This window comes from Branchiostoma lanceolatum, chromosome 11 (assembly GCF_035083965.1).
Source record: "Branchiostoma lanceolatum isolate klBraLanc5 chromosome 11, klBraLanc5.hap2, whole genome shotgun sequence".
Classification (NCBI taxonomy): domain Eukaryota; kingdom Metazoa; phylum Chordata; class Leptocardii; order Amphioxiformes; family Branchiostomatidae; genus Branchiostoma; species Branchiostoma lanceolatum.
The window spans coordinates 658449-673154 of record NC_089732.1 but is presented as its reverse complement, the minus strand read 5'-3'; the positions used below and the strand labels follow the sequence as shown (position 1 = coordinate 673154).

At 42.5% G+C, this 14706-nt stretch overlaps 2 protein-coding genes across 2 annotated transcripts in view; one reads left to right on the top strand and one right to left on the bottom strand.

The window, feature by feature from the left end:
* The first annotated feature begins 801 nt into the window (after nucleotides 1–801).
* Nucleotides 802–4156, top strand: LOC136444780 (uncharacterized). Its single transcript, XM_066442523.1, has 2 exons — nucleotides 802–1109; nucleotides 3452–4156. The coding sequence occupies exon 2, from the start codon at nucleotides 3486–3488 to the stop codon at nucleotides 4122–4124; it is 639 nt and encodes a 212-aa protein (XP_066298620.1). The 5' UTR covers nucleotides 802–1109; nucleotides 3452–3485; the 3' UTR covers nucleotides 4125–4156.
* A 674-nt stretch (nucleotides 4157–4830) lies between these two features.
* Nucleotides 4831–14706, bottom strand: part of LOC136445013 (A disintegrin and metalloproteinase with thrombospondin motifs 6-like) — a 59891-nt gene continuing 50015 nt past the window's right edge. The window contains exons 16-25 of the mRNA XM_066442844.1: nucleotides 14174–14310; nucleotides 13483–13606; nucleotides 12068–12148; nucleotides 11490–11659; nucleotides 10742–10880; nucleotides 10237–10366; nucleotides 9640–9844; nucleotides 9021–9194; nucleotides 8375–8540; nucleotides 4831–7914 (exon numbers count right to left, since the gene is read on the bottom strand). Of these exons, the coding sequence (XP_066298941.1) occupies nucleotides 7790–7914; nucleotides 8375–8540; nucleotides 9021–9194; nucleotides 9640–9844; nucleotides 10237–10366; nucleotides 10742–10880; nucleotides 11490–11659; nucleotides 12068–12148; nucleotides 13483–13606; nucleotides 14174–14310 (1451 nt within the window). The 3' untranslated portion in view covers nucleotides 4831–7789. The remainder of the gene's footprint in view (nucleotides 7915–8374; nucleotides 8541–9020; nucleotides 9195–9639; nucleotides 9845–10236; nucleotides 10367–10741; nucleotides 10881–11489; nucleotides 11660–12067; nucleotides 12149–13482; nucleotides 13607–14173; nucleotides 14311–14706) is intronic.

The following is a 14706-nucleotide window of genomic DNA, read 5'->3' as shown; positions in this document are numbered from 1 at the left end:
TGAAGTCATGATAATTACTTGGGAGTAAAGTATTAGACAGAACACAGAAGGAGACTTGTAGCGTTGTGATCCAGGGTTTTATTACGGAAAGGTTTATTGTTCTAAAAGCTAATGCTGTGATACTGTGAGACTGATATGTATGTAGTTTCGCACGAGTGCAAATGTGAAACACTAACGTTAATCTGTACAGGTGGCAAAATCTCAACCCAGTTCCCTCACATCTCATCTGTCTTACTAGTCTAACTATTTTACAGTTGGGCACCACCGAAGATCTGAGCTGACAGCCAGTTTTCTCCACCCTTCTCGCTTTTCTGTTCTTTCTTGGGGTTTCACATAGTGTCATGCCCGTCCATTCTCTGATATCATCCGCCAAAAATAATTACTCAAGCAACTGGATAAGATTTTGAAACAGTCAGACGTTTCAGACAGTATCCACTGTCTTTCGTCTAGTGACTAACGATAGGACTGAGAACACCAGGTTTTATACCAAAACTCTGAATAGATATGTTTTATACCAAACCTCTGAATAGATATGTTATTCTGATATCATTGTCCTATCTTTTCCGTTGCCGTTATCCTCTCTGAACGGTTCCGTGTATGATATTTAGCGACGCGAAAAAGAACAAAATGCATGCGCTAATGTCATCCATTACATCAACCAGGTGGCGCCTTGTGACTACATCTGTCCTTAAACACCCCCATAATGTTCCACATGGACTGATCTGTAACCATGGCGACGCCGATGTCCCGTTACCCGAAGGCATGTTCCGTCAGACGTGGGACAGGTTCGCGCGCTTGACGTCACGACAGGTGTGCCGTGCGCCCCGTTCTCTCCCCTGTACGTGCAGGTAGCGCGCCTGACGGGTCGGTCCGACGTACAGGTGAGGTTCTGTAAGGGATTTGTTCCTTCTGTGTAACGACTTGTAGCCGTGAAAAGGGGGTCAGGGGAAAATTATTTCCTTAGTAACCTGAGACGGGATCGATTCCTTACGCGGAGTCTTGGTTTGCCCAGCTGGACTTAAGGAGCGACAAGCACACGTGAGAGACTTTAAGGAGCCGAGTGTGACCTGTGGGAGGGACATAAGGAGGAAACACGCTCTTCAGTTCAGGTAAGAACGGACATTCCAGGACGTGTCACAAGTATGACTAAGATGTGACAAGTTCTGGTATAGCCAGGACCCGTGCTTCTATTCGTTGTGGTCAAAATCTTCTCGGGATTTCCAGCGAGACCACATCAGTAGAACCGACCGCCGACAGGGATCTAGGACAACCCCTTCCGTCACACGACAACTGAAGTTTGTACGACACAACCCCGACAGAAACTGAGACCCGACTTGCTGTCGTAACTATGTCGTACAACGTGATTGGCAGGGCCTGAGATAGACTAGACAAGCTCCCGACAACCAACCTGTGTTTCAGGACAGCGCTACCCAGACGCTCCAAACGTGCGTAACGTTTTCTGTTTGTTCTATAAACTTGATGTACGTTCTTTCTTTTTATAACCCGACAAATTTATAGTGCGTAGAACTGCGTGCACTGTGTGTATACAGATTTTTGTTTCATAAACGACGATTGTTTTCTGGCTTTCTGGCTTGGTGACTACTGAGTAAACACGGCATAGGGGTCAACGATCGAGCCTTGTGGAGATTGGTTGTGCAGAGACGACAGATGAGGATATCTCAACTGTTTCGCACTCCTCTACACTACATTTTTGCTTAAGACGCAATCTTGAGAATGTAGAAACGTTCATACGCGAACCACAGTGTGTGTATCTGCCATCAAATTTGGTTGAAACCCGAATACTTAGTTTCTACTTTACCGAGTACTGAACTATCCCGTCTAAAGTAGGTAAACATGCGTGCTGAAACAGGATAAATCCCGAGTACTCCGTACACGTCCGCAACTACGAGTTTCCGGCCACTCGTGTTGCCATGACGACCCGATGTTAACTCTTTTTGACACAAATGTCGTGATGCCGATTCAGCGATTTGACACAAGCTGACTCCTATTCTATAGCAAGCAAAAACACAGAATTATTTCTGATCGCTAAAGCACAAAAGTATTTGAGGGGGTTGCACGTGTAGCTGGAAAAAAGTCAGTCTACCACCAGTGGGTAAAATGCCTGCCAATCGCAAGTTCTGTTCTGCCTTTCCCTTAATACCTTATCATAAGAAGCCTGGTGTAGACTATAGTACCGCTAGTCCAAAGCTCCGGGGGACTTTCTACATTAATTACTGATAATACCCGCCGCGTGTACAAAACATATAAGCGTTCAGATTCAAATGTGACAGTGATATCCAAGCAGATGTCGGGTTTTAGCTGTTTCTTTTTCTTTGCGGACTATATCTAGTCATTGATTCTGTCCATTCGCAATTTTTGTGCATCTCGTAAAGCAGTCATTTTTAGCGTTACGTAATGCGATGAACGAAACAAGTGCAAAGATTTACAAAACATGGTCCGCACCTGCACATCTGCTTGGAGACGACAAGAAAACAGTACAAAACGCGATGGCGCGGAGGAATGTTATGTAAACAGTCCGTCTGAAACTGTACTCTTCCGCCAGGAGCACAACAGAAACATAACACCGCACCGAATGTCGTCAGGTGCGAATCGATATGAGACCGGCAAATAACAAACACGAGTTGGCTAACAGTCGGTTACTGAGACTTTAAGTGGAAATCTGGTCAACAAGAACTTTCGACCGTTTCTAAAACTAGACTAAAACGCCCATAATAATAGCTCAACTAGTAGTAGCAGCCTCACAGGTAGCTGGGAAACTCCGGTTCGAATCGGGGAAGGGCATCCTGGTTGGCGCTGCATTCGTCTTTCGGAGGGGACGTAAAACTATTGTGATCGAGGAGGTGCCTCGAGCGCGTATAGCGGCTCTACAACAGCCTCATTACTCAGATGGGTACCTACTGCATGGCTGTACTTTTGAGATGAACATAAAGGCCATATAACGTCACGAAGGTTGGAAAGAGAATCTTGGAAGAATGAAGTGGAGGAGGAAGAAGGAAAGAAGGTAGGGAAGAAAGAAAGAACCCGAAAGAAGTTAGGAAAGAAGGAAAAGAACTCGGCAACTGCGAGAGTTCCATGTTAAAGTTGCTGGTGTCAAATAGACTGCAAAGTTGTGACCTAGGCTTCACAGGGATTGCCCTGATTGGACAATAGTTACGGAGATTTTTGGTAACGCCAGAGGAGCGGAGACTTTTAGGTTGCATTGCTGTTAACTTGCGAATGTTAGGCACGGTAACAGTTACTCGAGCAACTGGATGAGTTTGGAAACGGTAAGACGTTTCAGTTACTTTCATCACTGACGAAAAACATTAGATGCTGGCTGGAACATTAGACCGTTTCCAAAATCTCCCCAGTTGCTTGAGTAACTGTTACATGGCGTATCTTATTACCTGCATGTCTAACCTTCATCGACGTACTTGTTCCTTTTCCACAGGCATGCTGGGTAAAACAGCAGCGAGCTAGGGAGCATGTCCGTGCCGTCGCGCCTGCGCAGACGTGAGGTGGACGAGGAGGAAGTCTTGGACGTTCTGGAGGCGAACCAGAGGCTGTCTCAGCTGATCCAAGGCGTCTGGGAGGAGTTCGCCAAGTTCAAGGCGAAGGAACGCGATTTCATGAGCGAGCTGGACGGTGTGTCGCTGTCTAATGGCTACACGAGTCTGGTCACCATACGGATGATCCGGGGCCACGTGCAGCGCTACCCCGACCTGCACCCGAACCTACAGACGTTTCTGCGCATGTACGACAGGCTAAAAGAGGACGGGGTGAACTTGGTGAAGCGGAGGATCATCCCGCGCATGCGCAGAGCGCAGGGGTTCATCCCGCTGTCGCTGCGTGACGCGGTGAACTACTGGAACTCCCTGGACGGCACCAAACGCAACCTGATGGACGTGTCGAAGCGCCGCTCGCAGAGAGCGCGGGCAAACGCGACGAACCCGCAGTACTTCGCCACGCTGAACCTGCTGCCCGAGGTGATCGAGGCCGCGGCGATCTGCAGGAATACGGTAGCGAGGTGCTGCAACGACCGGTCGGACTGGAGCCCGGCGGACCCGGTTCCCGAGCTGCACTACCGGAGCGACACGGAGTCCGCCGAGTCCGCCTCCGTCTGACGTCAGAAGACTCCCAATAAGCTAGTTCGGAGTTGTTAAAGTGTCAAAGGTGAAGGCCCCCCAGACGTGAACAAAACCCGGCGGGGAGGTGTTATGCAAATCAAGACAATGTCGAGACGAGCACTGTTTTCAAGCCGGCCCCCGGGCCTTCACCTTTGACACTGCACATGCGTAGTAGCAACTAAGAACTAGCTTATAAGCCGGTTCACGGTCTGAAATGTGCATGCGCAAGGTCAAAGGTGAAAGCCTCTAACCTGTTGCCAAGACTATCATATAAATAATACGTGTCCAGATGTGTTTTCTTTGTGTTAGGGGCCTTGAACTTTGACATAGTATTACCCACAATGCATCGCACTGCGCATGCACGGTTCAAACCTTGAACTGGCTTATTACTTTGGACACTGAAGAAAAACTGCTCGTAATTTCTTTGGAAATAGGTATTTGAGGACTTGAAAAGATGGTCACGGTAGACAGGTGGTCACTATAAACATAATATGTCAATAGATGAAATAATCTATGGAGCCCCAATGGCCAAGTAGTTCTTATGCAGAGTAGGACACAAGTGCAGGTTTGAGTAAAATCAAAAGGGGACTAAAAGACACGTGTAGGTTAGAACAAGGACATTATATATAATGTCCTTGGTTAGAATAAGAGAAATCTCCCTTTCCTATATTATAAAGTCTAACAAATAAAAGACAACAGAATGTAAATATTGCATTGTGATATATTCTTCATGTCGTGTATTCAGCCCATTTTGGGCTGCAATAATGATTGTACGATAAACTCCCTTAAACCTCTGTACACTTCCACTCAAGTACACATACCCCCCTCGCCATATACTGATGACAGGCTAACCATGCCTCACATCATAATCATTATTATGACAATTCATGATGGCACCAAGGTATCACATACATCCAAGTATTCTACCAAGAATATCTGGGCGATTTTTGTGTAAGTACATTGTTGTAAAAATTCTTAAATTAAACAATGTGCATTACTTCAAAACAATTGTGTATTGTAACATCATTCGTATTGAATATAGCCAATTCATATTGATCAGAGGAAAACATATGTACACATTTACCTACAAGAGTATTCAGAAGTAGTAACAATTTGATTGAATTTTTTAGAAAACTCCGGTTATTGTCTTACAGTAACCCAAATTCAACACTTTAAGGGGAATGAAACAAAATTCAATTTCTAAGACAAAACAAAAGAGGATGAACTTCAATCTGTGCATTCTCAAAAAGTCTCAGAAGATGCCTGAATCGCATTTTTAATCCAAATCTCTCAAATCTACTTCTGAGAAGGAACGAGTGTCCAAAAGTACACTTCTGAGAGTACCACAGAGTACTCAAAGGTTGAAAAAAGAAGAATTTTGTTGCCCTTGCCCTTGAAAAAAGTTCAGTGTGCACATGAATGTGAGAGGACCTACGTCGGTTGTAGCTGTCTGTGATGAAGTACTGGAGGTAGGTAACAACATGACGACATACACAAAAAAATAACTTCATCTTTCGCTTCATTACAAACAGCACTATACACTGGCGACTTGAAATATGGAAAAACGGTTGAAATTTTGTAACGTCATCTAACTGTATAAATTATGACTGAACTATTAAATCTTACATCGAAAAACAAGTTGGAAATGTACAAGTTCTAACTTGGTGCACTAGAAATTGGAAAAAAAGTATTTCCAAATCTTAAGTTGCCAGTCTGAAAATATGTCAACTTAAACTTATTCTGCACGCCAAAACCTATTGTGAACATACATGTATCATCTAACTTACAACTTCAACAAGATAGTTGTTTGTGATGAGTTTGCTATCTTTCCAATACAGCTTAACAATTGGCATCAACATTCTAATCTATCAATTATGACATTCATTGCGTTGAGTTTGTGGCAAGGTCTGGAACAACAACACATGGAACAACAACACATGGAACACAAGTGTTTTACCTCAACACGACAAATTATACATTTCACACTTAAAGCTGCACATACAGCATACTTTGGAGCATGTAACATGGCCAAAATGCATCAACTTTCATATCTATCAATTGATTTAAATGATCATACTATTGACAGAAGAATCATTGGACCAAGAGTTGCAAATTCAAGTTTACCCCCAAAATAACAAAAAAGGAAATATCTACAAGCCACATTTCGGATTTGATACAAATCAATAGCGTAACCATAAATTAAATTCGAATGATTTTGTTTTTATGCTAATTTCACAATGAGTTTAAAACTATTCTTAAACAATTTTGAAATTAGCTGCAGAAGGCTATTTGACAATTTGGCAATTGTGTTTTTGAAAGCGCCCATAGCAAATTTCTTACATAATACATGACTATATTATTCATACAGTCTTATTTCACATATCTTAATATGTGCAGATAGAATATTACAGGTTACACCATTCAATTATTTATTTACAATTTAAAATTAGGGCACAACAAGTGAAAAACATAATATATAACTGCACATCACACAAACGTGTGTTTATATAGTATGTATCATTATATAGATATGTGTTTAACATATGAGGTTAGACTTTTGACTATGATATCATTGCATTAGACGTTGCTAAATTTATCATGTTTTTATTGTAGTATGATATTTGGTCGATAACTTCTATAATTGTTATTTATGCTTTAATAATTAAGATATGAGCAACATTATTTGTTTAGAATGATATAAATACGATAAGAGTTAAACCACGATAAAATCAAAACTTTATAATTAAAAGAGATGACAGCTCAGTTTTGGCATTTCAAACTGTTAAACGGGATTAAATGCAATATTTGGCAAAGAGGAAGAATAAATATCCTGCTTAATTGATTTGTTTGCCTCTTATTGAAAAAAAATCAACTTTTTTCTTAAATGTTCCATCAAATGATGACTTTCCAGTCAGAATATCCTCTTCGGATGGAATCATTTTTCACCAAAACATCAAACGCTTTCTTCAACAAACAGAGGCAACCATATCTCCTACTGAGAAATTCAACTTTGTCCAGAATTTTGCAAAGCATATTTTGAGAAGAAAAGCTAAATATTTGCAAGCATACATATGACTCAGTTTTTTTTAAAGTCCGAATTGTCGGGACTCAACATGTGAGCACAGACCTTTTACTTACCAGACATACGTAACATAACAGCTTGCACTTTTGTTTAAGATGCAAAATACACACATATACTGTACACCTCTGACTCCTAATATAAATAAATGTGGGTGGCTTGAAGAAAAATACCTCAAACTCAACACAGAATTCAATTTCTTAATTCATTTCTGTACAATTATTTTCACCACTGGCCGTCACTGGCATTGAGTATCTCTTATACTTATCAACAGACTTGTAGCCAGTGTCAACCACCATTGGTGCCAGTGTGGGCCACACCAATGCAGTTCATTGCTTCCTACATAATGACATAAACGTTTAACTGCCTTTTCTTTCTAAATTACATTTTAGTTTGGCATGACTTATATTGTACAGTCCTCTATAGAACTGAGAAATCTAATTGGTTGATTCGGCTCTTGCATTAATTTTTGTCACTGACTGTCAAATTTAGGACTGGACTATCATTCTGAAGAAACAAGGACAGAGCTGGTGCGGCTGTTACAATTCCTTACATATAACACTGTGGGGGGTTCTGCGCGTACCTAGCCGCCGTTCTGGTTGACTTCTCTACACGTTTTACAGCACATCTGTCTGAAGTACTCTCTGTTGCAGAACTTGAACCGTAGCACCAGCGGGCAGTACGCAACCTTGTTCACGTCCTTGCAGTCTGGAAACAACAAGAAAAACAACATTAGTGTTTATCAGCACTAAGATTTTCTGTTCTTCTTCCTCTCTCCTGTACATCTGTTAGAAAAGTCCAGTAGGAAGCCAGTAAGTTTTAATTCCAACTCATTCCACCAGGGGGCAGCAATTCATATCTTTGCAACCTGAACACAGCAAGAACATCCAAGAGATCAGCATTCTTTTAAAGTTTTGTCCTTTTCTTCTGCTCTATTCTTAGGAAAATCGCCATAAAATGTACTCATGCTGCTCAGTCCTTAGCACAGAACAGACCCCAAACTTAAAACCAAAATACATTCACGAAAAGTGTTACCATTATGTGACTGTTGCACTACTATTGTTTCAAACGCGAAACTTAAAACCACCGCGAACACTCTATTTTGTCTCTACTGCGAAATTAAATCCCCACAAACTTAGATATATTTACAGTACGCAAAAGTACCCACCTTCGTCGCCGGTGTTGGTGACGCTGACCGAGTCGCACGGCGAGACGCACTCCTGCATGTTGGGGGGGCGCAGGCTCGCGGGACAGTCGGTCGCCGGCAGGTCCGTAACGGGGGACAGACACTGGATCGTGCGCCGCTGCTGCCCCTTACCGCAGTCGGCAGAGCACTGCGGGGAGGGGGGAGGTTAGCAGTTAGACATGTAGTCTAACAACAATTACAGAATATAAATGAATTTGCTATAATTCTGCAGTCAGCTGAACAATGTGGGTGTCAGGACAACATTTACTGTTCAGTTGTACAGCTGATTTACTGACAAATTAGTTCAAAAGACAAACTTCAATTATAATCGTCTGAATATCATTTCAAAGTAGTAAGAATACATCCCAAATGGACCCGAAATGCTGCCCGAAGTTGGCAGAAAATCTTGACGGAGAGAGAAGGTTTGCTTTTGGACATTTAATCTACTAACAATTACAGGAAAGACAATCAGATTAAAGTCATTAAACCCTTTGATACATCCAATGCATAGGTAAATATTGATAAAAGATAAGACAAAAGTGAAAATTCAGAGTTACACGTAGCTCCTCCTGCAAGATGTTATTCATTTAATAAATGCGGTACAAAATTAGCCAAATTTAGTCCTTACCTGACTCCATGGGCCGGTGACCCACCGTGGTGGTGGACAGGCTCCCGCGTTACACGGCGCTTTGCTGACGGGTTTGGTGTTGCCGGGACAACGGTCGGGGGTCAAGTTCTGTCCATCGGTCGTCATGCAGGAGACGGTTCGGGTCATCTCGCCGTCTCCGCACTTCGGCGTGCACTGGGGGGGGGGGGAGGTCCAGGTCAAGGTGTGATGAAGACAAGGTCAAGTGTTAACATCATGGATGTAGGAATTATGAGACTTAGCTCTTGATAAAGAATACTGACTGAAATTCAATGTTGAAGGATTAACTTTTCTGTGAACTTAAAAAAGGATACAAGAAAAAAGATGTTATAGAAGACTAAAGAGGAACTACAACTTCTAGATGACCATAATTTGGACATGAACTTCAAGCCAGGCAACAGCAATATAATGGATAAAATAAAGGAAACTGGCTATGGAAGTTGGGTTCTGAGCAAGCTAAGGTGAACTGCATATGTTCATAATGCTCAGCATAGATTTCTTTCTTCTAATCATGACAAGAGAGAATAGTTTTCTGTGGACTAAATTATACGCAGAAACTGGACGCAAATCACACAAAAGAAACATAATCTTGTTTCCCTACCTCTGACCAGTCCCCGGTGACCCATGTTGGAGGGCAGGGGTCATCGTTGCAGCTTCGGCGCACGACGGGTTTCCGCGTGTCGCACTCGGTCTCCGGGAGGATCTCCTGTTCGAGCTCCGACACGGTCCGGTAGCAGTACACCTCGCGGGTCTGCGTGCCGCGGTCACATGACTTGCTGCACTCCTGCCAGTCGCCACGGAACCACCTGCGCACGGGCACAAAAGAGTTGAATCAAGTTTTATTAAATTTAGTTAGTAGACCAAAGTGAAAATTTAGAGATAAGCTATCCTTCAATATTCTAGCCTAAAATATTAACTTCAGCAACTTGGTACCTCAATATTCGTCAATTGTTCAAGTGGAACAAGTGACTATTCTAAGAACTATGGAATAAGATTTAAGCTTTTTGGACTTGCTGCAAACAGCTAGAAAACTAGAAAACAGGTACCTTCTTTTGCAATGAATAATGAAACACTTCAAATTTGTTTCATGGATCATAACAAGTGAGCTAAAAGTCCTATCAAATTTTTTCAGATGCTAACACCAGTGAATACCTAAAATCTAGACATTTGACAAAAAAAGTTTCATTGCAGTACTTACTCTGCAGGACAGGGGTCCTCGTTGCATGCGCGGGTCTTCTCCATGGGTCTGGCCTCCTGGTCGCAGTAGGAGTCGCTCACGATGGACCGGTCGTCGTCACGGACGCACAACGCTGCTGAGGTGGAGATTCCTGCAGAAAACAACACGGCACATTAGACTATCCGATAAATCTACAAGACAAGACCTCAACAGAAAACAACAACAACTGAGACTAACTGTTAAATCTACCAGAGACCTGTGACTGCTGGGTCATCATCTGTTGTGCGTATTAGGACAGAAAAAGCTGAAGACGCCTTGATTGCCCGGGTTTCAAAAATATTAACTTCAGCAACGTGGAACCTCAGTTTTTGTTCTGATGAAAAACAGTAGGGAGCTCAAACGACTTCTCATTGATTCAGATTTGGAGACTGCACAAGTGGCACATGTTAGTCTGTAATCAGAAGTTTCAAGCTACCAAAAAAAGCAAGGGAAGGTACAAGACAGACAGATAAACAAACAAACAAACCTCCGGCGCAGGTAGCGGTGCACTCGGAGTACGGTCCGTGCTGCCAGGTGAAGAGGACTTCCCCGTCCCCGCTGCCCAGGCCGCTCAGCGGAACGTTGTACTGCCAGCTGATGCCCTGGTTTCCCTCCTGTAGCAGGATCTGTGGAGAAACAGCAATAACGATTGTTCTGTATTGTTCGGTTCACTCAGGTACTGTATGACTATAACCAACTCACAGTGACAAAGAGTGGACACTGTCAGGTGTTTGTTTAGTTGTACTGCCAGCTGATGCCCTGGTTTCCCTCCTGCAGCAGGATCTAGGAAACAGTCAACAACAAGTTGGATTCTGGATCAAAAGGTAGAGTTCAAATCCTACATGGAACTGAAATTTCCAAGCAGGAATGTCACAAATTGTATATAAGGTTAGCGGTAGTGGATCCCATCTGGAGAACTGGATTCAGGAAGCAGAACAGCATCTTAGAAAATTGAAGGTTCAAGTCCCAGCACTTGAGGATTTACATGTGGGGAACACAATCATGACATGTTAGCTTCTGGATCAAAAGTTAGGTGTTCAATTCCCACATAGACCATTTTTGACAAACAGGAATGTAACAAAATGCACTTATTACATTCCTGTTCAATACACTACTGACATGTTCTAGTGTCTCTTTAGAGCCTTGTTTAGCCGGTCCAGCCCCGAGAGGACCATTACTTCACTACAAATCCATGACCATCTTACCATGACTTCTTATACTTCTTAAGTGCTTACCATGACCTCCAAGACTTCCTTAGTCGGCCCGAGTGCTGAGAGGGACTCGGGTTCCCCGTCAGGTCGTTCGTAGCTGAAGGTCGTCCCGGCAACCTGGAAGGTGCTGGGCCAGTCGATGGTCCACTGGCCGTTAATGTAGTACTCCTCACCAACCCCTCCCGCCTTCAGGGCTGTGGAGAACACAGGAGAGTTATAAGAAAGGAGCAACCTACTCTTAGACTAGTTTCTCAGATGATGCATCACAGACCACATTAGAGTTTAGATCTATGGAACTGTGTCATCCTTAGCAAACAGATTTTTGGTCCTCTGAAAATATAGTTAAATGGACTAAAAATATCACAACACAGCACCTCAAATCTCAGAGACAAATAGTAGTAGCTCTATGTTATCTTGATAAATGTTTTAACGATTTTTCAAAACTCCTAATGTTTTCATTAACTGCCCAAGGTATAAGACGTAACATAGATACCCGGTATGTGAAAACCAAAAAAAAATTAAAATAGGCACTTTTTATAAAAACTTTGGAGTTTGCAGTCTATCCAGCCCTCTTCACACTGCTAGAAGTGAGATGTACTGACCTAAGTAGTTTTCAGAGATGTGTTTTTCCTCCACCCTGATGTGAACGGCACCTCGCGGGATCGTCAGGATCTTCTGGTACGCTGGAACAACAAAATGATTATGTAAGACGCTTTTACCTTAAACATCTGACTCAGCATAAAGTCCTTTTGAAAAATAGCCACTTTTTATCCAAACTTTGGAGTTTCCTGTTTAGGAGAAGGAAGATAAGAAAAACAAGCCTTCAGGAGCCTAAGCAACCCACCCCAGTCCCTCACAGACTACAATGAAAGAAATGAATTTGGACTCCTGACTTCTTTTAACAGCTGATATAGACAACAAACTAATAACTAAATGTCGTAAATAACGAAAACTGCAGGGATTGTCCGAAAATCATTATTTATCATTTATTGAGTAATCAAGTGATTGTAGACTTGACAGCCATCAACAGTCACACCGAATAACTTTGACTTTGACAATAAGTCAGATTCTTACATTTTTCGTGATTTTTCATACAGAGGAACAGCTGCTTTTGTTGGGTGGTTAATATGTAATGGATAAGTCCTTCACCTTCAGAAGCACAGTGAGAAAGACGTAGATGGAAGAATAATTTACAGTCCTCCCAAGTTCCCCTCCTGCCCACACACGTACAACCCCACCTGTTTCACATCTGCACATTACTCCAATTATCTCCTGTCTGCTCCTTAAAGACACCAGCCAAGGAGTTCAACTCCACACCAGGTCTTAATTTCCTTAATCTTTAAGATACCGACAACTTTCCCTTTCATCTGCCGACTTGTCGGGCAAACAGTCTTAACTGTCATGTCTTGGAAATCGCAGTGGGACAAGAAAGCAGTTTTCTACGGTGACTACAGAACTTTGCACGTTCAAGTCTGAGTGATCTACTGTAAGAATTTAAGAATGATTATTATTAACTATGTGAATGATAGGCCAATCATTGAGTGAGTGAGTGAGTGAGTGAGTGAGTGAGCGAGTGAGTGAGTGAGTGAGTGAGTGAGTGAGTAAATTAGTGAGTGGGTGAGTGGGTGAGTGAGTGTGAGTGAGTGAGTGAGTGAGTGAGTGAGTGAGTGAGCGAGTGAGTGAGTGAGTAAATTAGTGAGTGGGTGAGTGGGTGAGTGAGTGTGAGTGAGTGAGTGAGTGAGTGAGTGAGTGAGTGAGTGAGTGAGTGAGTGAGTGAGTGAGTGAGTGAGTGACAGAGCGAGTGAGAGAGAGTGAGTGTGTTAGTGCAATGAAGGAATTGAATAAATACATGTAGATTCAATGAATTGATGGATGGAATAAATGTATTGAATGAATGTAGGAATGAATGAATTGAGTGAATGAATAAATGAGTGAATAAATTGAGTGAACAAAAGAATGGAATGAATGGAATGAAATGAAGGAACGAACAAACGAAGGAACAAATAACACTACTTACACCCCCTGGGCAGGTCTTCGTCCACGTCCCCAGACACGGTCTCACACGTGGTCCCGTCCCCGCCGCACAGCCGGCACTTATCCTCCACCGTGTGGGAGTCCAGCAGACGGTCACAGCCTACCAGCTGGGGGAACAAGATTGTTTATTTGTTTATTTGTTTGTTTGTTTGTTTGTTTGTTTATGAGCCGCACAGCCGGCACTTATCCTCCACCGTGTGGGAGTCCAGCAGCCGGTCACAGCCTACAAGCTGGGGGCAGAGGGGGGATGTTTGTTTGTTTGTTTATGTATGAGAAGCTGAGATCGGCCTACAGGTTAATTTTCAAAATTCAATGAACGAATGAAGCACAGTTAAAACACGTGAGTACCAAAGGCAATAAATCAAAATCAATTGAAGATCGAGACAAACGAATTCGATTTTAGAGAGGGCGCTTAAAATGCCCAAAGAAGAGACTCTGTAGATTTAGATGGAATATAGAACAATGTTCCTTGTCTTTTACTTCATGTTACCTAATGCATTTAGCCCATGTTGGGCATGAATATGCAATAAAGTTCATTGTCATTGTCATTCAAAATTAAATCTGTTCTTTCATGTGTCAATGCACCAAAAGCAATCTCAATACATTTAGAACTTAGAACTGTTACTTGACACCAAACAAGTTGCACTAAAACAAATAATCTCCATGTGACTCACCCGACATTCGCCGTTGATGCAGATATCGAATGACAGGGGGTCGTTAGAACAGCGGGTTCCGTCCACGACCTTCGCCCTCCGCTCCGTGTAGAAGTTATAGCCGACCGCCAGACAGGTCAGGGCACAGGGGTCAACTCCTGGGGTCAAGGGCAAATCATTAAGTTCAAGGTCATTTTTTTCATGGGGGAGAACACTTCACTTTTGGAACTGCAACCATTGCATCAGTACTTGGAGGAAACTTAAGTTATCTTTATCAGAGTGAAGGAAAAAATGTGTCTCAAAATAATTACTTTGTACGATTATGTATTATTGGAACAGCATTGGAAGTCAATATGAGTGAAATTATCTTTCTTCTGCATATCACAAAATTTCAATGTTGTACAGGCCCATTCCGCTGACAGAGGAGCTTGTTGTTTCCTTACTGACAATGAACCAAAAAATTAAAAAAGTCTAAAATTGTGAGGATAGTTCCTATTTACATTCACACCTGTTACAGTAGTAGATGTTCTTTTAGAAGTCAACATTAATAAAAC